This window comes from Saccoglossus kowalevskii, chromosome 7, assembly GCF_978046115.1.
Source record: "Saccoglossus kowalevskii chromosome 7, keSacKowa6.1, whole genome shotgun sequence".
Taxonomy (NCBI): domain Eukaryota; kingdom Metazoa; phylum Hemichordata; class Enteropneusta; family Harrimaniidae; genus Saccoglossus; species Saccoglossus kowalevskii.
The window spans coordinates 10,635,532-10,662,185 of NC_140647.1; the positions used below are offsets into that span (position 1 = coordinate 10,635,532).

The window sequence follows — 26,654 nt, forward strand, 5'->3', positions numbered from 1 at the left end:
ATGTAGCAACTGTGCGTCCGTGATCACCTGTATTTCGAACATGCATGGACCGATTAAGTTCAACCTTCACTCATACATCACTCATTATATGGGACATATGCACATGCATTTTTTTCATGATCCGATTAACGATAGCCGAATAGCGGCCATTTTAAGGCCGAAAATGCATCAAAATCGCACATTTTCACCATTCCGGACCCGGATTTCAGTTATGCATGGACGGATTTTGTTCAAATTTGGTACATACATTAAACATAATAATCCCTTGATGCACATAATTTTTTTTTTGGATTGGGTTTAAAATGACCGACAGGCGGCCATTTTGTTTTAAAGAATTCAATTCTGGATCCGTATCTGAGACATGCCTGGATTGATCGAGTTCAAACTTCACACACACAAGGTACATCATGTCACAAATATGTATGTGCATTTGTTTCATGATCTCATTAACGATAGCCAAATGGCGGCCGCTTTAAGGCCGAAAATGTATTGAAATCGCACATTTTCACCACTCCGGACCCGGATCTCAGTTATGCATGGACGGATTTTGTTCAAATTTGGTACATACATTAAACATAATAAGACCTTGATGCACATCATTTTTTTTTGGGATCGGGTTTGAAATAGCCGACTGGCGGCCATTTTGTTTTAAAGAATTCAGTTCTGGATCCGTATCCGAGACGTGTCTGGATTGATCAAGTTCAAACTTCACACACACATGGTACATCATGTCACAAATAGATATGTGCATTTGTTTCATGATCCGCTTAACAATAGCTGAATGATGGCCATTTTAAGGCCGAAAATGCATCAAAATCACGTATTTTCACAATTCCGGAACCGGATCTCAGTCATGCATGGATGGATTTTGTTCAGATTTAGTACAATTTGTTGTACATATGCAGGTGCATTTCGGATCAGACCACTTAAAGTGGTCTGAGATTTTGGTCATGATCTGCTTTGAATGTACAAAATGTATATGTCACTCAAATATGAACGGAACGGGGACGTGTCATTGACAATGACTTGTTTATTTTTGTTTATTTTTGTTTCCCTACAACATTGCTCCTCAGTAGTGAGGCCTTTGCACTCCTCTGCTTCATTGAAATTTAATTTGCTTTTTAGTTTAATTTTCCACGTCTTTAGAATTCCTGGTAAAATTTCACTTCCTCTTGTAATATTTGTTATTATTTTGACATTTTTCATCAACTTGTTTAGTTGCTTGCCTCTATATGTATTTGTTTCTAATCCCAACACAAATATTTCTTTCTCCTTCTTCATACCACTTCACTCTAGAACGAATTTGAGCTCTACATAATTTATTCACATGCAACTTCTTCAATTTCATTTTTTTTTCCAAATACTCCTTTTCCAGATTCCCATTGTTACCACACTGCTTATCTAATTTAGTTTCAGTTTCTCTAAATTGTTTTTCTAGATTTTCCTGTTTTTGCCAATTTTGCTCTATTTTTTTCCATATTTAATTAAAACTTCTCAAATGTCTAAAAAAATTTGTTTGTCAGAAATGTTTTTATAGTTACTTACTGTATCTTTTCTATTGTCTTTGATCTTACTTACTACACTTTTATAACTTTCATCTTCTAATAAGCCAGTATTTTATTTCCAATACCTCTACCTCTTAAATCTGTTCATACTAAATTTTAATGATATGGCATTATGATCGGTTTTAATTGCGGGTCTGATGTCTGTGGATTGGATGACTGACAATAAATGTGACAATATTAACCAATAGTTTAATCTACTCGCAATCGCCAGGGTAACTTGTCTCCATGTAAACAGTGTTTTTTGTCAGGTTCAATTCCCGCCATATATCATGCAACTTCAAGCTCTATTAATCAAAGTAAAAAGTTTTTTTGTTTTGACAATCTCAGAGTAGTGCTTCACTTATCTAAACAAGGGTCTCGTGCACAATTAAAATCACCTCCTGTAATATTTTAATGATTTTTATTTGCAGAACCTAATTTGATAACAGTAATTCATGTTATTGAAGACTGTAGTAAACCGGTGATTGCTGCAATAAAAGGACTGGCTCTTGGGGGTGGTTTAGAGGTAGCATTAGCATGTCATTACAGGATTGCTGAAGAAAATACGAGGTGAAAAACATTTTATTAAAATTAGATTTTATATCTCCTGCTACTGTGATAATGCTTAATATGCATCTATGATTCTTTTTTTGTGAATGTTCACAAGTTGAAAAAATGTTAAAGATACTGTAATGGCTGTTTATATTATTTGTATTATTATTATCTAATCCAATTCCATACATTTGGGTATCCAATGCCACCTTGTTTTTATCCCTCAAGAATTTTTTCTCATCTTATTGTACAGGTTTGGTTTTCCCGAGGTGTTGATTGGCATACTTCCTGGTGCCACTGGTACGCAAAGACTACCAAGGGTTGCTGGTCTAAAAAACTCATGTGATCTCATACTGAGTGGACGACATGCATCTGCCAAAGAAGCCTACAAGATGGGCATTTTGGATCAGGTATTCACAAACTAGTATGGTAATAAAAGAACACTTATTGTACTCAATGTAAATGTTATATCACTATGATAAACTCTATCTGATTTGTTGGTTATTTGATCAAATTCTATGATTAACTTTGATTTGTTGGTTATTTGATCAGCTTCCATGAATTGACCTTGATTTGTTGTTTATTTGATCAAATTCTGTTTCTATATTTGTAGGCGCCCATTTCAGGCAACTTCATTACAAAAGCCCTAGAGATTGCACGTTCTGTTGCCAGCAAACCAGTTGCCGTTAGACGTGTCAGTAACATGCCAGTGAAAGAGGCAGACTTTGCTAACGTTATAATAGAAGGTAATATTCTTAATATGTATTTTGGTCCTGTATGATTTATTGACCAATTAATTTTCTCAATCATTTCGGTGTGAATATTTCCAATGAAAAAATAAGTAAACAATCTTCTAGTAGTCATAATGAGAAAATAGACACCCACTTCTAGATGTCAGAATGAGAAAATATACACTAACTTCTAGCTGTCTAAGAAAATAGACATCCACTTTTAGATGTCAGATCATGAGATTGTAATATTTCAAGTACATGTAATGTTACAGATAGGAAAATGCAACCAGTGCAATATTGAAGGCATTAGAACTTGACATATCATTACCATATCAAATTACCATAATTATATGATATGTAATATTTTCAGCACTCCTGCAGATAGTGACATGCAACGAATATTATGACAATGTTGTTGGACAAGATATAATACCAAAATATCAATTCATCATATATTTATTTATACTCCCTGTTCACTGCCTGTAGTTACATTATTTCTGTGGAAATTCAGTCATATATTTTGTGTTTTTATTAGAGGCAAGAAAAAGAATTATGAAACGAGCCAGAGGAGCTGTGGCTCCTTTATCCTGTCTGCGAGCTATCGAAGCATCTATGAAATCACCAACATATATGGATGGAGTCAAAAGGTAAACAGGATTGATCACTCTGAGAAAGAAGATAGGAAGAATATTAGTAGTTTGTCTTTTAATGCACATTGCCTGCTGACAACATTTTGGCAATCCGTTGAAGCTTACAGCAGGTGATAATTAACATAGACAGTATTTGAGTTTATAATCATGTAATCTCAAGGAATTTGTAATATAAACACTTTAGAAAACTTGTCAAAATTCATGAATTGGAAGCGAAAACTTTATATTCATGAGTTTTGTGTCATTTTTCTCTACAGAGAAATGGAGCTGGGCCATGAGTTAATGACTGGTGCTCAATCATCTGCTATGCAGTATGCCTTCTTTGCAGAAAGAACAGCACAAAAAGTAAGTAATTTAGTCTTACATTTTGACTCCTGTTTTCAAAGCACACATTGGGAGTCATGTTGTTACCGGAACCCTGTCTGTGACGATCAGACGAAATTATGGATTTGTCTCCATGTATCTATCATTTAATTGATTTATCCATACATCCTCATTTGTTTCTTGGACATGCCTGGACTGATCAAATTCAAACTTCATACATACATCCATCTTTGGAAATGTACATCTATACATGTCTATTCATTTCAAAATCTGATTCAAATGGGTTAAATCATGATCATTGTTAGCTCCGCTGTCGACTTTTTCAAGCAAAACTTATCATATGAGTGATTGTCTGTCGTTCAACTTTTATACTTTTTCAACTTTTTTTTGAAAACTACAAGCCTTATTGTTTTGATACTTGGTGTATACAATGTATGTACCTCATTTTGTGTCATTTTTAGTATAAAAAAGTGATATTTTCGACTTCTTATTGAAACTGCAAGTTCGATTCCTTTGATACTATACATATAGGTACCTCAGGTAGACCTCTCTTAGATTTGTTCTTTTTCTAATGATATCTCCAGTTCTTTAATTGAAATGTGCATTGATTACAGCAGAGCTATCTCAGCTGAGAGGCTGCTTGTTATTTTTAAGATTCATCAAAATCAAACATTTCTGCCATTCTGGAACTGGATCTTGGTCTGGATCTTGCTAAACTTGGTACATACATATATGAGAGCTTGTTGCATGTCATTTTGTTTTTCAATCAGAATAAAATCCTATCTTACAAATGCTGTCCAGAGCCGTATCTCTGCCAAGTCTTGACCAATCACATTCAAACTTCATATATATATATATATATATATATATATATATATATATATATATATATATATATATATATATATATATATATATATATTCACCATTATGCATAGACTGTGGACAGTCCTCGGGCCTAATGTAATTGTGTTTTCTAGACATTCGAACGCCGAAGGCGTTTGATGGGAAATGCAAACCATTTCACGCGAGGGACTTTAGTCCCGAGAGACTGTCCCTCTCTGTGGGTTTCTAGTTGATATGAATAATTCATAGTTGATGCTGACGTCACAAAATAAATTATATTAACATAATGTGTGCAAATTTATTCTGAATGATCCCCTAAATGCTTGGTTGTTCACATTAGTATGAACACAATGAAAACAGACACTCCAACCATAATAGCAAAGAAAACTATTAAATCGCCTAGAACCAAGGAAACAACGTGCATTGTTTGTGGAAGTCAAATAGAAAACCGAAGGAGACTGTTTTTCGCAGGATCAACAGAACTATGACATGCAAATTTGTTGTGGCAGAGACGATCAATCTACATCTTGTCAGTTCGTATGCGTGCAGACAATGTGAATGAGAATGTCGACTGCAAAAAAACATGGATGAGTTTAGGAAGAAATTTAAACAAACTAAAGCGAGAGTTATTGGAAAGGTCGCAGGCATTTTTCTCTAAGAGAATGGCAACTGAAAGTGGGGGGATCCCTGGTTTCGTCGAAACAAGTTCTTTTTGACAAGTTGAATGTCAACACGACACGCTGACGAACACATCTCTCCCCTCTGTGTAGTTTGCGATAGCGTCTCACTGGTATTCTTTGCAAGAAATATCATGGTAGTCTTAACGTTCCAGCATTTTTACAATGCTTTCGTCAAAAACTCCTGTGGAAAGTGTCGCGATCACGCACAGTACAGTCAAAACAAACTTCGCTTAAGTCTTGGGCGATCCTAGTAACCAGCCATCCCTGACCCTTTTTATGATTGGCCACGATAAAATGATAGACATTTGCGCGACTATTTGCATTTGCATATGAAAGTACCCGGATCTGGTAAGAAATCTTACCAGTGAATTGCATTACTTTCATACACAATATTTATTAATAATAACAGATTAAGATTAGGTACGACAGTCTACATTATGCAGAAATTTACACAAACTGTATATTTGTTTGATGACTCAGACTTGGATTTTAGATTGGATTAAAAAGTGATGAATGACAGAAATTTCATAATATCAAATGTTATTAATTTAACAGAGCTGAGTTCAAACTATATTGTACATCAATCATAATACGCTCACTTGCAAGCATTTGTTGCAAGTTCTGGTTTACATTAGCCGAAGATTTCAGTTGTATTTTCTGCTGTTGATTATGAAATGTGCATGTCATAACATGACTTGTTGACAAGCATCTGTGTAAAGATATTAATGTTAATAAAGTTGTAACACACAATTAGTATAAATCATAATTGTGTATGTACATTGTATTGCTGTCTTTCTGTTCCACTGATATCTCAAATACTACTCGATTGAAACTTGTGACAGTAAATGCTCTAAGATAACACCTGGGTAGTATTTACTTTTTTCATTTTTACATATCAGTGGGAATTACCTGGTGGAAAAATAACATACAAGTCAACAAAGCCATTGCCAATAAATACCATGGGAGTGATTGGTTGTGGTACTATGGGTACTGGAATAACTATATCATGTATTAGTGTCAATATACCAGTTACTCTAATTGAAGTCAACCAACAAGTAAGTGTACAGAAATTAAAGTTTTAAAACTTCTACAATAAACATCAACTGAACTAAAGAATGAATTTCAAACGTGGCTGCTATGATATGTTTATCAGCTGCTCTGAGATCTATGTTTGTTGCCATGAGGTGTTTATCCGGTGTTTTTAGGTGTTTATCCGGTGTTTTTAGGTGTTTATCCGGTGCTAAGGGATTGGTCAGTTACTTCGGCCTAGGGGGGGTCAACAGATTCCATTTTGCCAGCTGTAAATCTCAGTTGACCCACCCCCTATCAAATAAAAAAAAGTGGGTGACCCCCCCCCCCCCCCACACACACACACATTATATTTTAAAACTTAAAACTTAAAACATGCTGACCCCCTAAAAAAACAAAGAAACATTATTAGTTTTGGCTCTGACATGATTACAAAATGTATTATATGTGCATTGAAAATATCATGGTTTGCCATAATTTTGACATAATTTTTTAGCGTTTGCATTTAATAGACCTTAGGAGGGGAGGGGAAGCATAAAGCCAAAAAATGACTACAGAAAAGGCTGCAGGAAGGAGGGAAATCTATGTTGCTAAAGATAGTAAATAAAAGCAAAGCTGTGGAGTACTTACTCGATAAACGCCCTTATAAGATAGGAAAAGAGGATTTGAATCTAGGCAGTTTGAACTCTTTGAAAACTAAGTTGGATTTAAAATATGTTTCATATCTTATAGACCAGGAAAGCTTTACACCCGAAACACAGTCTGTGCTTATGAAAACAAAGGAAACTTCGATTTTTGCTTAAATTTGGATTTTGGTATTTTACAGAGCAAAATATGCATATTTAAAAGTTAAAAAAACAAAAAAACTATTTATTTATTTTGTCATCATTTATTTTAATTTATATATCAGCATTTTCACAAATTTAACTTTTTTGATTTGCTGAACAAAAACTGTCACTGCTCTTTGTACTAATAGCTGTGTTGTCTTTCCGTCTCCTGTTATAATTGGATAAATCCAGTAAATATCTTATACAATAGTGACTTCAGATTTTAAATACAATAATCTGATATCAGCAGCACATGGACTTGGGATGTGTTTAAAACTTAACTGTATAATTGGGGTTCTAGCCACATTGCATAATCTGTTAGTTATTTGGCAACTTTAACCTCAAAATATTTAGCCTATAACATTTTTTGCATCAACAAATTTATAGGCAATATAGGTAATAGTTATTAAGAACACATTTGTACGATTAACTTTTTTATCGTTTGTTCTGAAATAAAATCTTTAAAAATATATGCATGAGCGCGTGTGTGAATTCTGGAAAATATGATATCAAAAACAGGGTGACCTCCCCCCCTATTAGCACAATCAAAAACAGGGTACCCCCCCCTACTGATCTACCGACCCCCCTCCCTACGCCGAAGTAACTGACCAATCCCTAAGGTGTTTACCAAGTGCTCTATCAGGTGTTTATACTGTTATTGCATTTTTTTTCACAACAGCTGCTTGATAGAGGAATGGCTTTCATCAAACGAGTATATGAGAGAAATGTAAAGCAAGGACGAATATCATTAGCGATGGCTCAGAAGCAAATGTCATTGGTCAATCCCACATTGGATTATGGTCAACTGGCAAATGTGGACTGTGTCATTGAAGCTATCTTTGAAAATATGAAGCTGAAAAAGGAGATTTTCAAGAAATTGAATGCAGTATGTAAGCCAAGTGCTTTACTGTGTAGTAATACTTCATCTTTAAACATTGATGAGGTGAGTTATTTGAATGATTCACTGTTCTGGTGTTAAATTATGTTTACTATGTTTGTTAATGTCTACTTGAACAAAAAAACCTCTTCATAGATATTGGTTGGTAACTAACAGTAGTAACTTGATGAATTTCTAATGATACTGATCTTGATCTCATTCTTAGTTAGAAGACTACTCAAATTTTCTAACCCTATCTATAGTTGTAAGACTAGTCAACCTTGTCAATACTTGCGACATACATATATTAGGTACTACATGTGGACCTCTCTTAAATTTGTTTATTTCATGATGATAAAATAACTCAATTCTTTAATTTTGATGAATATTTTTGTCATGTTTGGTAAAACCTCTGATTGATTTTATATTATACATATAGGTACTGCAGGACCTCTCTCAGATTTGTTCATTTTGCGATGATATCTTCAATTCCTTAATTGAAATGAGCATTGCTTAACAGAGTAGCGATCTCAGCCGAGAGACTGCTTGTTCTACTATCAGTGTAATTAGGGAGTAGTCAAGGAATGATTGAGGCTTGCATTGTTTCAAGATTGCATTGCTGATAGAATTCAACAAATTCGGAAAACTATTTCTTCCATTCCACTTATTCATTGTGTCATAATTGGTAAATTCTTTCTTCGTTTCTTATAAGATTGCGAGTGCAACTACTAGACCAGACAAAGTCGCTGGTACTCATTTCTTCTCTCCTGCACACATTATGAAACTGTTGGAAAACATCAGAGGCAAATATACTTCACCAGAAACCATAGCAACGGTCATGACCCTTGGTAAAACAATAAACAAGGTATTTTCATTCATTCAACAAAATGTTTTTAAATGTTAAAATTTATATTTGCTCCCAAATCATGTAGACATGCAAAGACATTGATTGCATGCTGGGTAAATGCTGTGTGGGTTGGATGCTGAGTAAGTGTAAACACTGATGGTTTGAAGTACAAGTTTATAATGGTTGGGTTTTTTCATTGAGGTACATGTGCATAACACATGGAGTATGCATGGAGAGCTGCTAGAACAAGGTGTTAGTCCTTTGCTGGTCTGTCTGAGGTGTCTCTGTCTACGTTCTAGTAGTTACAACATCCTCTCCCTGATATCACGCTTAACTCTATACATGATAATGATCCTGAAGTCTTGAACATGTGGTTAAATTTGTTTATATAAGTGTGCATGTGTAACTGGCATTGACTGTCTAACTTCACTTGTGCATGAAATATAAGTTTAATATATCTAATTGCTATCTAAAATGTACACTGTGTTAGTGACTACCTCAATAATAAATAAATAACTATTTAACATTAACTCGTTATAACACTATAATACTACAATATGCTGTTAGCTTGATAGTCAACTTGATTCTACCAGGGCCTCCTATTTGGATATCTAGTTCAGTATATCTAGTTGATCGATTACACCAGCCTCTTCACTAAACTGACTTTTATACATGGAACTCCACACATGCTTAGTAAATGTTAAGTGGGTTGCATGCTTAGTAAATGTTATGGGGATTGCATGCTAAGTAAATGCTGTATGGTTGCATATTAATGATATGTGGGTTGTATGCTTGGTAAATGTTATGTGGGTTGCATGCTAAATAAATACCGTGTGGGTTGCATACTCAGTAATTTGTAAGTGCGTTGCGTGCTTGGTTTTTGTTATGTGGATTGCATGCTTGGTAAATGTTATGTGAGTTGCATGCTTAGTAAATGCTGTGTGGTTTGCATGCTTAGTAATTGTTATGTGGGATGCATACTTAGTAAATGTTATGTGGGTTGCATGCTTAGTAAATATGTGGGTTGCATGCTCAGTAAATGCTGTGTGGGTTAAATGCTTAGTAATTGTTATGTAGCTTCATGCTTAGTAACTGTTTTGTAGGTTGCATGCTTAGTGAATGCTGTGTGGTTTGCATGCTTAGTAATTTGTGATGTGGGTTCATGCTTAGTAAATATTATGTGGGTTGCATGCTTTTGTTTTGTTTTGTGTGTTGCATGCTTAGTAAATGCTGTGTGGGTTGCATGATCAGAAATTGTAATATGTGGGATGCATACTTGGTAAATGTTATGTGGGTTGCATGCTTAGTAAATATGTGGATTGCATGCTCAGTAAATGCTGTGTGGGTTAAATGCTTAGTAATTGTTATGTATCTTCGTGCTTAGTAAATGTTATGTGGGTTGCATGCTTATTAAATGCTGTGTGGGTTTGCATGCTTAGTAAATGTTATGTGGGTTGCATGCTTAGTAACTGTTATGTAGGGTGCATGCTTAGTGATTGCTGTGTGGTTTGCATGCTTAGTCATTGTTATGTGGGATCATGCTTGGTAAATGTTATGTGCGTTGCATACTTAGTTTTTGTTATGTGGGTTGCATGCTTAGTAAATGCTGTGTTGGTTACATGATCATAAATTATGTGCGATGCATGCTTGGTTATTTGTTATGTGGGGTCATGCTTGGTAAATGTTATGTGCGTTGCATACTCAGTAAATGCTATGTCAATTACATATTAATGATATGTGGGTTGCATGCTCAGTAAATGTTATGTTGGTTGAATGCTAAGTAAATGCTGTGTGGTTTGCAAGCTTAGTAATTGTTGTGTGGGATCATGCTTGGTAAATGCTGTGCGCGTTTGCATGCTTAGTTTTTGTTATGTTGGTTGCATGCATAGTAAATGCTGTGCGCGTTTGCATGCTTAGTAAATGTTATGTGGGTTGCATGCTTAGTAAATGCTGTGTTGGTTACATGATCATAAATTATGTGGGATGCATGCTTGGTAATTGTTATGTGGGTTGCATGCTTAGTACATGTTATGTTGGTTGCATGCTTATTAAATGCTGTGTGGGTTTGCATGCTTAGTAAATGTTATGTGGGTTGCATGCTTAGTAACTGTTATGTAGGGTGCATGCTTAGTGAATGCTGTGTGGTTTGCATGCTTAGTAATTGTTATGTGGGGTCATGCTTGGTAAATGTTATGTGCGTTGCATACTTAGTTTTTGTTATGTGGGTTGCATGCTTAGTAAATGCTGTGTTGGTTACATGATCATAAATTATGTGGGATGCATGCTTGATAATTGTTATGTGGGGTCATGCTTGGTAAATGTTGTGCGTTGCATACGTTTTGTTATGTGGGTTGCATGCTTAGTAAATGCTGTGTTGGTTACATGATCATAAATTATGTGGGATGCATGCTTGGTAATTGTTATGTGGGTTGCATGCTTAGTAACTGTTATGTAGGGTGCATGCTTAGTGAATGCTGTGTGGTTTGCATGCTTAGTAATTGTTATGTGGGGTCATGCTTGGTAAATGTTATGTGCGTTGCATACTTAGATTTTGTTATGTGGGTTGCATGCTTAGTAAATGCTGTGTTGGTTACATGATCATAAATTATGTGGGATGCATGCTTGATAATTGTTATGTGGGGTCATGCTTGGTAAATGTTATGTGCGTTGCATACTTTTTGTTATGTGGGTTGCATGCTTAGTAAATGCTGTGTTGGTTACATGATCATAAATTATGTGGGATGCATGCTTGGTAATTGTTATGTGGGTTGCATGCTTAGTACATGTTATGTTGGTTGCATGCTCAGTAAATGCTATGTCAATTACATATTAATGATATGTGGGTTGCATGCTCAGTAAATGTTATGTTGGTTGAATGCTAAGTAAATGCTGTGTGGTTTGCAAGCTCAGTAATTGTTGTGTTGGATCACGCTTGGTAAATGCTGTGCGTGTTTGCATGCTTAGTTTTTGTTATGTGGGTTGCATGCATAGTAAATGCTGTGCGTGTTTGCATGCTTAGTAAATGTTATGTGGGTTGCATGCTTAGTAAATGCTGTATTGGTTACATGATCATAAATTATGTGGGATGCATGCTTGGTAATTATTATGCGGGTTGCATGCTCAGTAAATGTTATGTTGGTTGAATGGTAAGTAAATTCTGTGTGGTTTGCAAGCTCAGTAATTGTTGTGTGGGATCATGCTTGGTAAATGCTGTGTGTGTTTGCATGCTTAGTTTTTGTTATGTGGGTTGCATGCATATGGTTACATGATCATAAATTATGTGGGATGCATGTTTGGTAATTATTATGTGGGTTGCATGCTTAGTACATGTTATGTAGGTTGCATGCTAATTAAATGCTGTGTGGGTTTGCATGCTTAGTAAATGTTATGTGGGTTGCATGCTTAGTAACTGTTATGTAGGGTGCATGCTTAGTGAATGTTGTGTGGTTTGCATGCTTAGTAATTGTTATGTGGGGTCATACTTGGTAAATGTGCGTTGCATACTTAGTTTTTGTTATGTGGGGTCATGCATATGGTTACATGATCATAAATTATGTGGGATGCATGCTTGGTAATTATTATGTGGGTTGCATGCTTAGTACATGTTATGTAGGTTGCATGCTAATTAAATGCTGTGTGGGTTTGCATGCTTAGTAAATGTTATGTGGGTTGCATGCTTAGTAACTGTTATGTAGGGTGCATGCTTAGCGAATGCTGTGTGGTTTGCATGCTTGATAATTGTTATGTGGGGTCATGCTTGGTAAATGTTGTGCGTTGCATACTTAGTTTTTGTTATGTGGGTTGCATGCTTAGTAAATCCTGTGTTGGTTACATGATCATAAATTATGTGGGATGCATGCTTGGTAATTATTATGTGGGTTGCATGCTTGGTACATGTTATGTTGGTTGCATGCTCAGTAAATGCTATGTCAGTTACATATTAATGATATGTGAGTTGCATGCTTAGTAAATGTTATGTTGGTTGAATGCTAAGTAAATGCTGTGTGGTTTGCATGCTTAGTAATTGTTATGTGGGCTCATGCTTGGTAAATGTTATTCAGGTTGCATGCTTAGTTTTTGTTATGTGGGTTGCATGCATAGTAATGACAAATTTGAACTCTCATATTTTAACATTCTAGGGTGGATGTACATACAGGAAATTTACTCTCCAATATAATCCAGACGATTTCTTATAAGTAACAGAGATGTTATTCATAATATGATTTTCAAATTAGGTACCTGTTTTAGTTGGAAATTGTCATGGTTTTGTGGGCAACAGGATGATGTTCCACTACACAGCTCAGGTAAGCAAACCAGAGCACAAGTTACCATGGTTTCTTGTTATTTTTTGTATAATTTAGATTCCTGTATTGGTGGGCAATTGTCATGCCTTTGTTGCTAACAGAATGCATCATGTCCGGTCACGAGAGGTGGGTTCTTGTATTATGGTAGTTGTAACATTGACATTGTGAAAGTAAGTACCTACAATCTTTTGAGAATGGAAACATAATTTGAAAACATTGAAAATTTGAAGAAAAAAAATATATGTATTAAACTCTAATTTTCAAGATTGTTGAAAAGAGTGAATTTCACTGTTACGTCCCCGGGACAAGGTCTAGTTGTCAAATAGAACCAAGCCCCTGAAACTAACGTATGGTACGAGCCCCCACTTCCGGTAATGGAAGAATGACACAATAAAATGCTACAAAATTAGATTTATTGTACTAGTCCAATCAGTAGTGACAGTAATAACAGTGAGCATAGGCCAGGGTTGATAAATATTAACATTACAAATAATACCTAGTAGTTTAATATGACAGGTGGACGTTTTCAATAATAATCACTACAAAAATATATTCAACTATGAGCATGTCTCTAAATCAGTGCCAGTTCGCTGGGTTAACAATTCGGCGAGAGTCTGCGGTCTCGACGAGGTGTATTGTACTCACAGTTCGACGAGAAACGACGTTTTGATTAGCAAATAATAAGTATCTACCGAATTCTTGAATTCACTCGTCAGCCAGTCATAAGACTCCACAAAGAAGAGCACAACCACGTTATCTCAACAGCAAAACGGATCGGCGTACAGCAAGGGCAGCAACCACGTGCTAGGACTCCTTTCATAACACTGCAGCTCGTCTCGTGCTCTGCAACTCCTTTCAAGCTCTGCAATTCTCTGTTTTACGTAGTCAAATCGGATCCCTCAGGTCGATCATGGTTCAGACCCTTGCATGACGTATCCACTCCCTGGCTTGGAGGTAATTTATATGTCATACGTAACGCAGTTCCCAACTCTTAACTTAGCAGCTATTCAAAACCTGCACAATATATATGCTCAACCAAATTACAATATATTTTAACTTAAATATTTCTATACTCAATTGGTAAACACAAAAATTGCAAATCACCACACCCTCATCTAGCGAGCATTCAACCTTTTGTCCACAAGCCATATTAATTTAATACAAACACTATGAAATCAATCTCTACAAGTCTCATAAAATTACAGGTACGTAACAATCACAGAGATTCAGAACATTGTCAAGTGTTCATTTCATTTTGACAAATATTTGAAAAATCGATTGGTTACCGGAAAGATGACAGTTTATTTTATATTTATCTACAGTATCATGTGTGTTATATAGTTAATAATGTCATGTTTTTAGAAAATGTTGAACTTAAGGCAAAGAAAACAATTTTATTTGGGCTGGAGGCATTGGTATTCAGTTTCTAAATATTGGCCAATCATTTCAAACAAAAAAAAACATAGGTCACAAATTTTTTTTTTATTTTTATCCCAGTTTTTTTTTTTAACTGAGTGGCAGCTATTTTGTTTTGATTCTTGACTACACCAATTGCTCACTAATTTATCATGTTTAATTCAATTGATACTATACTTATAGTTATTACTGTAAGTTGTGTTATTTTGTCATCTGATTAAACTGGTGACCATTTTGTCTAAAATCCTAAAGTTGCATTTATATCCTCTGACTGGCTGCCACGTTGTTTAATATTATACAATAGCTATTAAATTTGACATGTCTTTCCTGTACACATTCTATCAATTCACACTAGTTATATATACGTATACGTATGCATGTCAATGACATTTGACTGACTGGTGGCCCTTTTTGTCCCACGTACTAATTGTCCTGCATGTTTCTCAGGCAATCCTGGGATGATTGACACTAAATCACTAAAAAACTGAAACTGAACCTAATATTCATGATATGACATACATTCAGTTCTCTTCATTGATATGTATTTTGATATTAGGCCATGTTCTTGGTAGAAGAAGGCTGTCTACCACATGAGGTTGATCAAGTTCTAGAAGACTTTGGTTTTCCGCTGGGTGTATGTAAAGTTTCTGATCTGGCAGGTAAGTTTTTAGGGATCCTAGCCTATATATATAGGGGCTTAGAGCTCTTATTATTATTAATCTTTTTAGCTCCGCTGTCGACTTTGTCGAGCGGAGCTTATCATATGAGTGATTGTTCGTCGTCGTCGTCCGTGTCATCGTTTTACTTTTTCGACTTCTTCTTGAAAACTACAAGCCTGAATGCTTTGATACTTGGTGTATATGTACCTTGGGTATACCTCTCTCAGATTTGTTCATTTCATGATCATATCTTCAATTCTCTAATTTTGGTGAATATTTTTGTCATTTTTGGTAAAAAGTGATATTTTCGACTTCTTGTTAAAAACCGCAAGTCCAATTGCTTTGATATTATTATATAGGTACTACATATGGATCTCTCTCAGATTTGTTCATTTTGTAATGATATCTTTAATTCTCTAATTTTGGTGAATATTTTTGTCATTTTTGGTAAAAAGTGATATTTTCGACTTCTTGTTAAAAACCGCAAGTCCAATTGCTTTGATATTACATATATAGGTACTACATGTGGATCTCTCTCAGATTTGTTCATTTTGTAATGATATCGTCAATTCTCTAATTTTGGTAAATATTTTTGTCATTTTTGGTAAAAAGTGATATTTTCGACTTCTTGTTAAAAACCGCAAGTCCAATTGCTTTGATATTACATATATAGGTACTACATGTGGACCTCTCTGTGATTTGTTAATTTTGTAATGATATCTTTAATTCTCTAATTTTGGTGAATATTTTTGTCATTTTTGATAAAAAGTGATATTTTCGACTTCTTGTTAAAAACCACAAGTCCAATTGCTTTGATGTTACATATATAGGTACTACATGTGGACCACTCTCAAATTTGTTCATTTTGTAATGATATCGTCAATTCTCTAATTTTGATGAATATTTTTGTCATTTTTGGTAAAAAGTGATATTTTCGACTTCTTGTTAAAAACCGCAAGTCCAATTGCTTTGATATTACATATATAGGTACTACATGTGAACCTCTCTCTGATTTGTTAATTGTGTAATGATATCCTTAATTCTCTAATTTTGGTGAATATTTTTGTCATTTTTGATAAAAAGTGATATTTTTGACTTCTTGTTAAAAACCGCAAGTCCAATTGCTTTGATATTACATATATAGGTACTACATGTGGACCTCTCTGTGATTTGTTAATTTTGTAATGATATCGTCAATTCTCTAATTTTGATGAATATTTTTGTCATTTTTGGTAAAAAGTGATATTTTCGACTTCTTGTTAACCACCACAAGTCCAATTGCTTTGATGTTACATATATAGGTACTACATGTGGACCACTCTCAAATTTGTTCATTTTGTAATGATATCGTCAATTCTCTAATTTTGATGAATATTTTTGTCATTTTTGGTAAAAAGTGATATTTTCGACTTCTTGTTAAAAACCGCAAGTCCAATTGCTTTGATATTACATATATAGGTACTACATGTGAACCTCTCTCTGATTTGTTAATTGTGTAATGATATCCTTAATTCTCTAATTTTGGTGAATATTTTTGTCATTTTTGATAAAAAGTGATATTTTTGACTTCTTGTTAAAAACGACAAGTCCAATTGCTTTGATATTATTACATATATAGGTACTACATGTGGACCTCTCTCAGATTTGTTCATTTTGTAATGATATCTTTAATTATCTACAGTAATTTTGGTGAATATTTTTGTCATTTTTGGTAAAAAATGATATTTTCTTCTTGTTAAAAACCATAATCATTTATGGTGAAAAATTATATTTTTGAATTTTTGTTGAAAACAGCAAGTCCCATTGCATTGATACTATACGTATTGTTCATTTTCTAATGATATCTTCTGTTCTATAATTGAAATGTGCATTGCAAACAGCGGAGCCATCTCAGCCGATAGGCTGCTTGTCATTTCTATTCTTCTACCAATTTTTTCGTGATCTTTTATGAGAAAACTGCTGAACAAAATACTGCCACTTTTTTTTATGTAATGTTCATCAGTTACTGGTACATTTTGATATTTGATTACATTAGCCCTTCATATAAATAAAAGAAAAACTATCACAACAACTTTTTTAAGTGAATTAAAATTCCAACTTCCCTAATGAGAGATTTGAACCTGTGACCTTCAGTATGAAAGACAGACTTGTTAAAACGTAGTCTAATCTACTGGCCAAGATGCACTAATAACCACGATGATAATGTTCGTCATAATGGTCATGGGTTTAATTAAATTTTGTACAAGGCTATTGGTAACTTTCACTTTAAATCTGTGCATACGTTTATGTTCATGTATTTATCTGTCTAATTCAATAGAGACCTCATTACACATAGAACACTTTCCCTGGTATATTTGAAAGCGAAATCGTCATTCAACTGTGGCTGATTAGCTCCTAAAGTATGGCGACCATCCCCTGCTGTTATATAGATTCGGCCAGAGTGGGCGTGACCACAAGACAGCGCCAGTGAGAATCGAAACCCAACTGTTTAGTCAAAATCCAAGCAGTTTGCCAATTCGCTAGCGAGTTTGCAAATTGGCTGCCCCAATACTTCTGAGACTTGCTGTAAGCATCATCCACCAGGTGCTCGACACCTCCTGGGTTCCTGGGTAATATTGGTAGAATGTTGATCACTCCAATTACTACCAATATTGTTAAAGTTAAGATAGGCACAAGCACATATAATGAACATATAAACATAGAAAATGGCAAATTCATCATGGACTACCATTAGGAATCATTGCACTGTCCTAAAAAAAGAACACATTGGAATAGCATTTAGTGAATGCACACTTGCAATGACGAGTTGGACATGTGCACTTTGAATGGCAGATGTACATCACAAACACTGCGTAGAATATAATTCTGTACACAAATAAAGCTTAGTATAATCATGTCAGAACAACTTACCCAGTTATGAACTTCCTCAGGTGACAAATATGTCCACCATGTAGTGACGCAAACCTGAAAAACTGTGTGAATTCAGTGTAAGCAACTTAATACACACAACTGAGTAGGTATGGGGTATAATATGGCAAGGACATTGTGGGAACAATAATCATATATTAGCTAATCTCATCATACAGAACATATCAACTTTTTTTTGAGAAAAACACTCTACAAAGATGGTAAATCTACATGTATTTTGACCGTGAGGTTGCTTGTTTTAATTCAGACAAAAATGCCTGACTAGTAGCCATTTTGTTTTTTTACTCCTCACTAATACATATTGTCTGGTCCAGTTGAAAAGTTTACACACAAGTTTTATACTCATAGGTAAATCCATTCATGTATGTTAAGTGTTTTTTTTTTGTCTTTTGATTAGTTTGATGGCAATTTTGTCTGAAATCATAAAATGACAGTCTGTAAATGTATTCAGAACAATAGAAACATGTTAGATATTAATGTCTATTTTACCAGTTCTCTATTAACATTGAAATCAAACCAGGTATTTTTTATTTTTTACTGTTCAATCCAGGAAATAAAATTGGCTATATAATTTAAATATCCTACTGATTTATAGTTACCATAAATTATGTTTTTTTACGTAATATGTAGGGTTAGATGTTGGTTGGCGTATACGCCAAGAGCAAGGATTGACCGGAAAGAATCTCCCAGCTGGTACACCCTTACGTTATCGTAATGGAGAACAATATTGTCCTATTATTGATATGCTCTGTGAACAGGGACGTTTTGGTCAGAAAACTGGTAAGTGTAAATGATATATTCTGAGTATCATAAGCACAAAATATGTCCTCAATTCCAGTGTGTGTTTGACATCTCTGAACTAAATTCTGGTAATTTTGGTTGTGTATATGTGAGTTATACATGGTAACATACATATCACTGTCACACATTGTTAATATTTTTGCAAGAACCATTTGTTCACACAAAATTAAAATTAAATCATGTGGTGTTTTTACTGTTGTTAATAAATATACATGACTACTGTATGTTCCTGTTAATAAAACAACTTTTGGTCAAAGGTGTCACAGTAGTTCTGATCTGTGAGCAACATTTGTATTGATTTGCATGTTAGGGTTCGGACAGTTACTTGGACCCGGGGTGGGTTGGTGAATCAGGGGGGTGGGGGGGTGGGGTACCCTGTTTTTGATTTTGCGAATAGGGGGTCACCCTGTTTTGGATATCATGAATGGGGGGGGGGTCACCGTGTTTTCCAGAATTCACACATGCACTTATGCATATATTTTTAAAAATTTATTTCAGAACAAAAGATAAAAAAGTTAATCGTACAAATGTGTTCTCAATAATAACTATTACCAGAGGTACATTACTTGGGGTTTGTAACTACGGTGACATGATACCAAGATCCCGTCACAATCTCGCTCTCGCATAAGCGTTCCAACTCAAAAAAAATGCAAATGCGCATGCCCGAAGTAACTAGGATACTGGGATGTCCAGGTGGATCAAAATAGCTGCCCACGATATGACGGATTACGAGAACTATATTTTCTGTACATTTTCAATGTATTACATTTTTCACTATGATAGTGACAAGAAAAGTTTATTTTTTTCATTACAAACCTTGAACATTGATATGCGTCATGTCAGAAGGTCGTAGCCTCAGTCTCGCTATCTACGAGAAGAGACTTGAATGGGATCTTGACATGATGTCACCATACAGTACTATGCGAGTTGCAAACCCCAAGTAATGTACCTCTGCTATTACCTATATTGCAAATAAATTTGTTGATGAAAAAATGTTATAGGCTAAATATTTTGGGGTTGAAGTTGCCAAATAACTAACAGATTATGCAATGCGGCTTGAACCCCAATTATACTGTTAAGTTTTAAACACATCCCAAGTCCATGTGCTGCTGATATCAGATTATTTTATTTTAAGTCTGAAGTCACCATTGTATAAGATGTGGATTTATCCAATTATAGCAGGAGACGAAAAGACAACACAGCAATTAGTACAAAGAGCTGTTACAGTTTTTGTTCAGCAAATCAAAAAAGTTAAATTTGTAAAAATGCTGATATATAAATTAAAATAAATGATGAAAAAATAAATAAATATTTTCTTTTTTTAACTTTTAAATATGCAGATTTTGCTCTGTAAAATACCAAAATCCAACACAGATTTAAGCAAAAATCAAAGTATCCTTTGTTTTCATAAGCACAGACTGTGCTTCGGGTGTAAGGCATTCCTGGTCTATAAGATATGAAAGATATTTTAAATCCAAATTAGTTTTCAAAGAATTCAAACCGCCTAGATTCAAATCTTCTTTTCCTATCTTATAAGGGTGTTTATCAAGTGAGTACTCCACAGCTTTGCTTTTATTTACTATCTTTAGCAGCGTAGATTTCCCTCCTTCCTGCAGCCTTTTCTGTTGTTGTTTTTTTCCTTTATGCTTCCCCTCCCCTCCTAAGGTCTATTAAATGCAAACACTAAAAATTATGTCAAACCATGATATTTTCAATGCACAAATAATTGCCAAAACTGTTAATGTTTCTTTGTTTTTTCGGGGGTGGGGGGGTCAGCATGTTTTAAAATATAATGTTGGGGGTGGGTCACCCACTTTTTTTTATTTGATAGGGGGTGGAGGTCAACTGAGATTGACAGCTGGCAAAATGGAATCTGCTGACCCCTCTAGGCCGAAGTAACTGACCAATCCCTTAGTCAGTACAATGCACTTGTAGTACTCGTAACAGATTACCAGGGGTACATTGTATGTAAATGTTGTATGACATTCAATTTTATAATTATAATAGTACAACACTATAAATAAATACTAGTGAAATTTATGACATCATCGCTCACTGTCCAATCATGATTATGGTTTCTGATAAGCTACACCTACATATATAGGCCCAGGGTGAGCATAGCATTTAATAGTGGTCAACAAATAAACAGTATTTAAGAACAAGTGAAATATTCCGGGTGTAAAGTGTGAATTTGTAATAAGTTTCAGGATTGAAATTTATTCCTGACAGTGACCGAAGCCAGCATGCATTCCAAGTTATCACTTTAAAACTAGCATAAGCATCATGATATTTAGACCTACAAAATACCATGACGATACAAGATGACTACATCTTATTATATCAGTACTGACAATTATGAGCAAAAATGTACAGTGCCACACTGTAGTAATGTTGCCTTTAAATAGCTTTATTAGAGAAAGACATGCATGTACCCGGTATAATTCACTACGTTCAATTACCCACCATAGACTCCGGTCAATCAAAATGACTATTTTGAACTATAGGTATTAATCTGCGATTCAGCCAATGACGGACAACGAAATCTAGGTCAGGGGAAGCCCCATGACCTTTTAGATTTTATTCCACATCACGTAACACTTGACCAAGGTGAAGAGGTCAGTGCTATTTGCCTTATGTTCACTCCCTTGTTTTTCTGTAATGTATACAAGGACTTAAAGCCAATCGCTATGGAAAGTGGGCTGGTTGGGGGGGGGGGGGGGCTGGAGTCTATGGTGGGTATGATGAACAAGGTGAATAGGTGGGTTGAAAACCCTAATTTATTAACAACAGCAGTGAACAACTCAAATATTTATGTTCGGTTACAAATGATAGGTTCTTGCCAATCAGGTATAGCGTACTGCACACTGCAATGACCTATAAGCAGAATAAATATTATAATTCTGCTGTCTATTCCTATTCTCACAGGAAAGGGTATTTATAAATATGAAAGACCAGGTGCATTTCAGGCTATAATTGACCCTGATATTGAAGACATTATTATTAGGTACTGTAAAGAGAATGGAATAGTGAGAAGAAGAATATCATATCAAGTAAGTTGTCTTGACTCGTATATGTATTTTGTGTCAGACTATATATGCGACTTTGCCATCTGTTTGTGCAATTGAAGGTATTTCTAACCAATAACACACTGGGCATAAAAGACTGTTGCTAAATTCAAATTCGCAAACAAATAAGCATGGACACTGATTAGTAAAGCATTCTCTGAGACAAAAACTATAACCCTGTTATTTATTTGTCGTATTAAATTCTAAAAAATTTAAAGTAAGTATATATAATGAATCCAGTTGTTGGTGTAGCGGAAGATGACCTCATACTAAATTTTGTAGAGGGAGGGGCAAGGGTTATTTTCGTTCAACGTAATTGCAATATCTTTTTGTTCGTAAATTGAAAAAATAAAGTCCGTAATTCTGTAATCACAGGCTAGACGTACAACGTAATCAATCAAATATTTTTTTCGTACACTGTAAAAACGTGTCATTTTTTCTCTGTACGTACAAGAATTTACGTCCAAATAAAAAAAGTCGTAAAGAATAATGCAGAGAAATTACATTTTCGAAACTGTAAAATGACTAAATTACACAATTCAATTTTCACTGTAAACACGTCTTTTTTCCCCTTGTAAATTGTAAAAAGCCCTTTTTATTTCCCGTAAAACTGTACCAGCTACCCCCCTTGCCTCCCCTCTTTGTACATCTGACCATAAAGGCAAGTCGCATTGATACAGCTTCTGTCTCTTGCAACCAATTAGAACATTCCCTTACTAACCTGGCATGCACCTGGCATGTACATGGTAATAATACCATGCTTAAAATATATAGGCATGCTGTATAGCATGTCTTTAAGCATGAAATAAACATGTGTAGATCACAAAATATTTAAATAAGGTAAACATGTGCATGTCACATGGTTGCGTAAGATTTAACTGTACTTGGTTGTGGCTTATATAGGCATGGATATGCACATGGTTGTGGAATACTTTGTACTTGTATTTAGTGATGGCTTATATTAATGAACATGCATATAAAAAATATGTTTCTCATTCACATTAAAGAATACTAAATTAAAATTGGCTTGATTTTCAAAGATATAGATTTTAGGAGTTACATGAACAGAATGATTTCCTGCTGTTATATATTGATTTGTCATTGACAAAATCTAGCTTATACACACACTTTTAGAGCGTGCAGCAATTGCTGATGCAGCAATTCAGACTACATTACACAGCTAAACTGCAGTGGCAGCCATTTTTGCTAAAATTCTCACGAAGCTATTTATGTGACATGATTATTATGTTAAACATGTGCTAGATATACAATTGTGCTAGAAGTATACATGCTACATTTCCAGAGAAGTTAGCTGTTTAAATGCTTATTACATAGTTATAGTTCATCCTTATTAAAGATGTGAGATTGCTATATGCTTTACTTGAAACTGCACATACATGATCAAATTGGTTGTTGATCCTGCAAGATCACATGTTGATCAGTGGTAAGTTAAGTTCCTATATACTTGCAGCACTCTCTGATCAAGCTTAGAAGGCAACACAAATTTTTATTTAAACTAAAAATATTGTCATTTTCTTTATTTTCACATACCAGTATTCGATATATCATATTACAAGGTTGAAAAAAATAAATTGAAAATAGATCACTGAAACAGTGAAAATAGCATATTTTGTATGTTTTAGGGTATTTTAACATTGTTTTCCCTATGGCAAGGATATATCAAAATATCTAAAATTGTGGCTCAGTGAAACAAAATATATATAGTTTATTAAAAAAAAAAAAAAACAGATTGACAGTGAACCAAAAATCTCACATAATGTTGATGATTACTAAAACTAATAATTGTAGACAGATATTTAGACAAAATGTACACATGTAAAAAAAACTGGTGAGTAGCATTCTACATTAATTATATGTTTAGATCTTCTTTTGCATACTTTGTACAACACAATCCAACACTGAAAGGTACAAATGCTGTTACATGTATATTAATTATTGAATCTGCAGGAGATATTAGAACGTTCCTTGTATGGGATGATTAATGAAGGATTTCGTATTCTGGAAGATGGCATGGCTTCAAGAATGGAAGATATCGATACAATTTGGTAAGAAATAACGTATACTGTTATGAATGTGTGGTTTGATTTCACGTCATTTCAACAAAATAGTTTCACTCACAAAAGTATAGAACTTTATTGATTTTCTTACTTTTCAAAATGGTGACCAAAATCTATCAAAATATAGTTAAATAAATGTGAGAGGTTAATTGTCACCAGCACACGCATGGGAATTGAGAGCATATAGAAGTTTATTTTATCTAGAATTACTTTATATAATATATAAAAAAAATTACAATTTATTTTGTATATTTGAATTATAGGCTTTATGGGTACGGTTGGCCACGCCATACAGGTGGACCCATGTACTATGCAACAAAGATGGTAGGTCTACCAAAAGTGTATGAACGTCTTCTTTACTACCAGTCACAACATCGTAAGTATTCTACGCTACACAAGATTAGATACTTTTTAATTTTGTGTCAGTTATGTTTACAGTACTATTCAATTAATATGTGCATTCATAGTATTTCAGTAGCAATGTGAATAACTTTGAAGATTGTTCAACATGTTTGAATAGTTCTGTTGGATATTTTGAGAAGAACAATAGAACAGGTTATCATGAAATGAAAACAATGTTCTGGCAGCAAAAAATATTGTAAACCCTGGATTACGTAATCAGATGTACCCTTACACTCGCATATTCATTATAATATTGAATGAGTATGGCTTGTTTGATTGACAAAACAGTTTTATTTAAAAAAAACATCTATACGTAACAGTATTATAATCAAGATGTACTCTCAAGAATTAATTAACACTCAAAATTGTTCATATTGCTCTATTATGTAACGGTGTGGTGATACAAATCACCAAATTGTAACTGTATAAAATATATTAAACTGCATTATTAATGACAACTCATTTCAGCAACTTTGACAATTCCATATTGTAAATCTATACTAATTTTCAACCTCATTTTCAGCAACTATGAGCCACTGGCAACCAAGTGATCTCTTGAAAAAGATGGCAACTCAGTCTAGTTCCCACCTGTAAGATTATACCTGCAATTGTGTTGCAATACCAGATGTCTATTCAAAGAACAGGAAATTTGAAATGCATGTTAATGCATACCATGTGATGCAAATCAGCCAATCAAATTCATAAAACATACAACTTGGAGTATGTGATCAATTTACATGTACAATACTGTACCTTACTGTGATAGCATGTTTAAAATTTGAATAATACTGGAGGAGGGGTGTGCGTGTTTTTCACAAGCAATAATTTTAACAAATTCCATTGATATATTTTTTCAATATTTAAGTGTAATTATATGTATGACAATTAAGTTCTAAATGGATTTAGTGTGAAATTAGATATTGAAATTATGAATTCGTTTACATAAAAATAAACTTGATATTTTGATTGAGAAATTATTTGACTCTTGTCATTGTATGAATTATACAACTTGTATGCTGACATTTTTACCACGGTATATTACATTCTGATTCCTAAATGCCTTATAGTTTTGGTGTAACCTTTTCGCATATTCGTTTTGGATCAAATTACATATGAACCAGGTGTTTATCTAAATTTTGTGATATGGAAACATTGGCATTTAAGGGATAATAAAAAATATATTCATTGATGTTCCACACAAAAAAATTCCATTATTAACAGTTATGTATATACAAGTCACTCCCCCCCCCCCCCCCCCACCGGTTTAAATTTATTTCACCCACTGCAGTGTGCAGGTATATTATAAACCCATGCTTCTCGTTCTGCCTTTACATAAATGGAACTATTGTACATTTGAGGAATGATACCAGCGACGTCTTCCATTGATAACATTAAAAATAATGACCACTGGTTATCTGCCGACTGCCACATTTATTTAACTTTGTTAAATTACCTTTTCCAAGTATACAAATACAAAATGGGAAGGCAAGTAAAAATAGTAAATCATACATTTGTCCTCACTATGTTCCAATACGATACAAGTAATTTATGCTGAAAATACAATAAATTTTATAAATAATTTTATAAATAATTTCATAAATACATTTTATAAATAAACTATAAATATTCTATATTTACATCTGACATGTAGGAGTTGAGTTCGATAAATTGTGAATTCACTGATACAATTCAATATTTAAGCAATAACCCCCGCCGAAGGCGGGTATACCACGAGATATTGCACAATTCACGACATATATGCACGAGCCGCAGGCGAGTGCATATATGGAGTGAATTGTGCAATATCAAGTGGTATACCCAACTTCGGCGGGGGTTATTGCTATTATATTATACCAGTATATTGACAATTCGATAAAACTTTTAAAAAAAAGAGTTTACTTTCATCTACTAAAAGATCATGATTATGGCCCTTGAACATGAATATTTATAAGAATAGTATGTAGTTGTACGCTGAATGCATACAAAAATTACATGCGCAACACAGTTCAAATTGAATACAAACTAATTTTTATTCCACATGAAAAAAAAACATATCCACGTTGAATAGAGCAGCGTAAACACACAAATTAGCAT

At 34.3% G+C, this 26,654-nt stretch overlaps 1 protein-coding gene across 2 annotated transcripts in view; it reads left to right on the forward strand.

The window, feature by feature from the left end:
• The window catches only part of LOC102803121 (peroxisomal bifunctional enzyme-like), a 31,872-nt gene extending 6,338 nt beyond the window's left edge, over window positions 1–25,534 (forward strand). The window contains exons 5-19 of one of the 2 annotated variants that reach the window (XM_085501060.1): window positions 1,976–2,114; window positions 2,350–2,506; window positions 2,710–2,842; window positions 3,363–3,474; window positions 3,735–3,822; window positions 6,227–6,382; window positions 7,863–8,126; window positions 8,773–8,925; window positions 13,143–13,211; window positions 15,184–15,286; window positions 18,845–18,994; window positions 21,941–22,065; window positions 24,049–24,146; window positions 24,422–24,534; window positions 25,084–25,534. In XM_085501060.1, the coding sequence (XP_085357186.1) occupies window positions 1,976–2,114; window positions 2,350–2,506; window positions 2,710–2,842; window positions 3,363–3,474; window positions 3,735–3,822; window positions 6,227–6,382; window positions 7,863–8,126; window positions 8,773–8,925; window positions 13,143–13,211; window positions 15,184–15,286; window positions 18,845–18,994; window positions 21,941–22,065; window positions 24,049–24,146; window positions 24,422–24,534; window positions 25,084–25,154 (1,931 nt within the window). In that variant the 3' untranslated portion in view covers window positions 25,155–25,534. Of the gene's footprint in view, window positions 1–1,975; window positions 2,115–2,349; window positions 2,507–2,709; window positions 2,843–3,362; window positions 3,475–3,734; window positions 3,823–6,226; window positions 6,383–7,862; window positions 8,127–8,772; window positions 8,926–13,142; window positions 13,212–13,268; window positions 13,338–15,183; window positions 15,287–18,844; window positions 18,995–21,940; window positions 22,066–24,048; window positions 24,147–24,421; window positions 24,535–25,083 lie in introns of both variants that reach the window. The other variant, XM_085501061.1, reaches the window with a different exon arrangement.
• The last annotated feature ends 1,120 nt before the right edge of the window (window positions 25,535–26,654 follow it).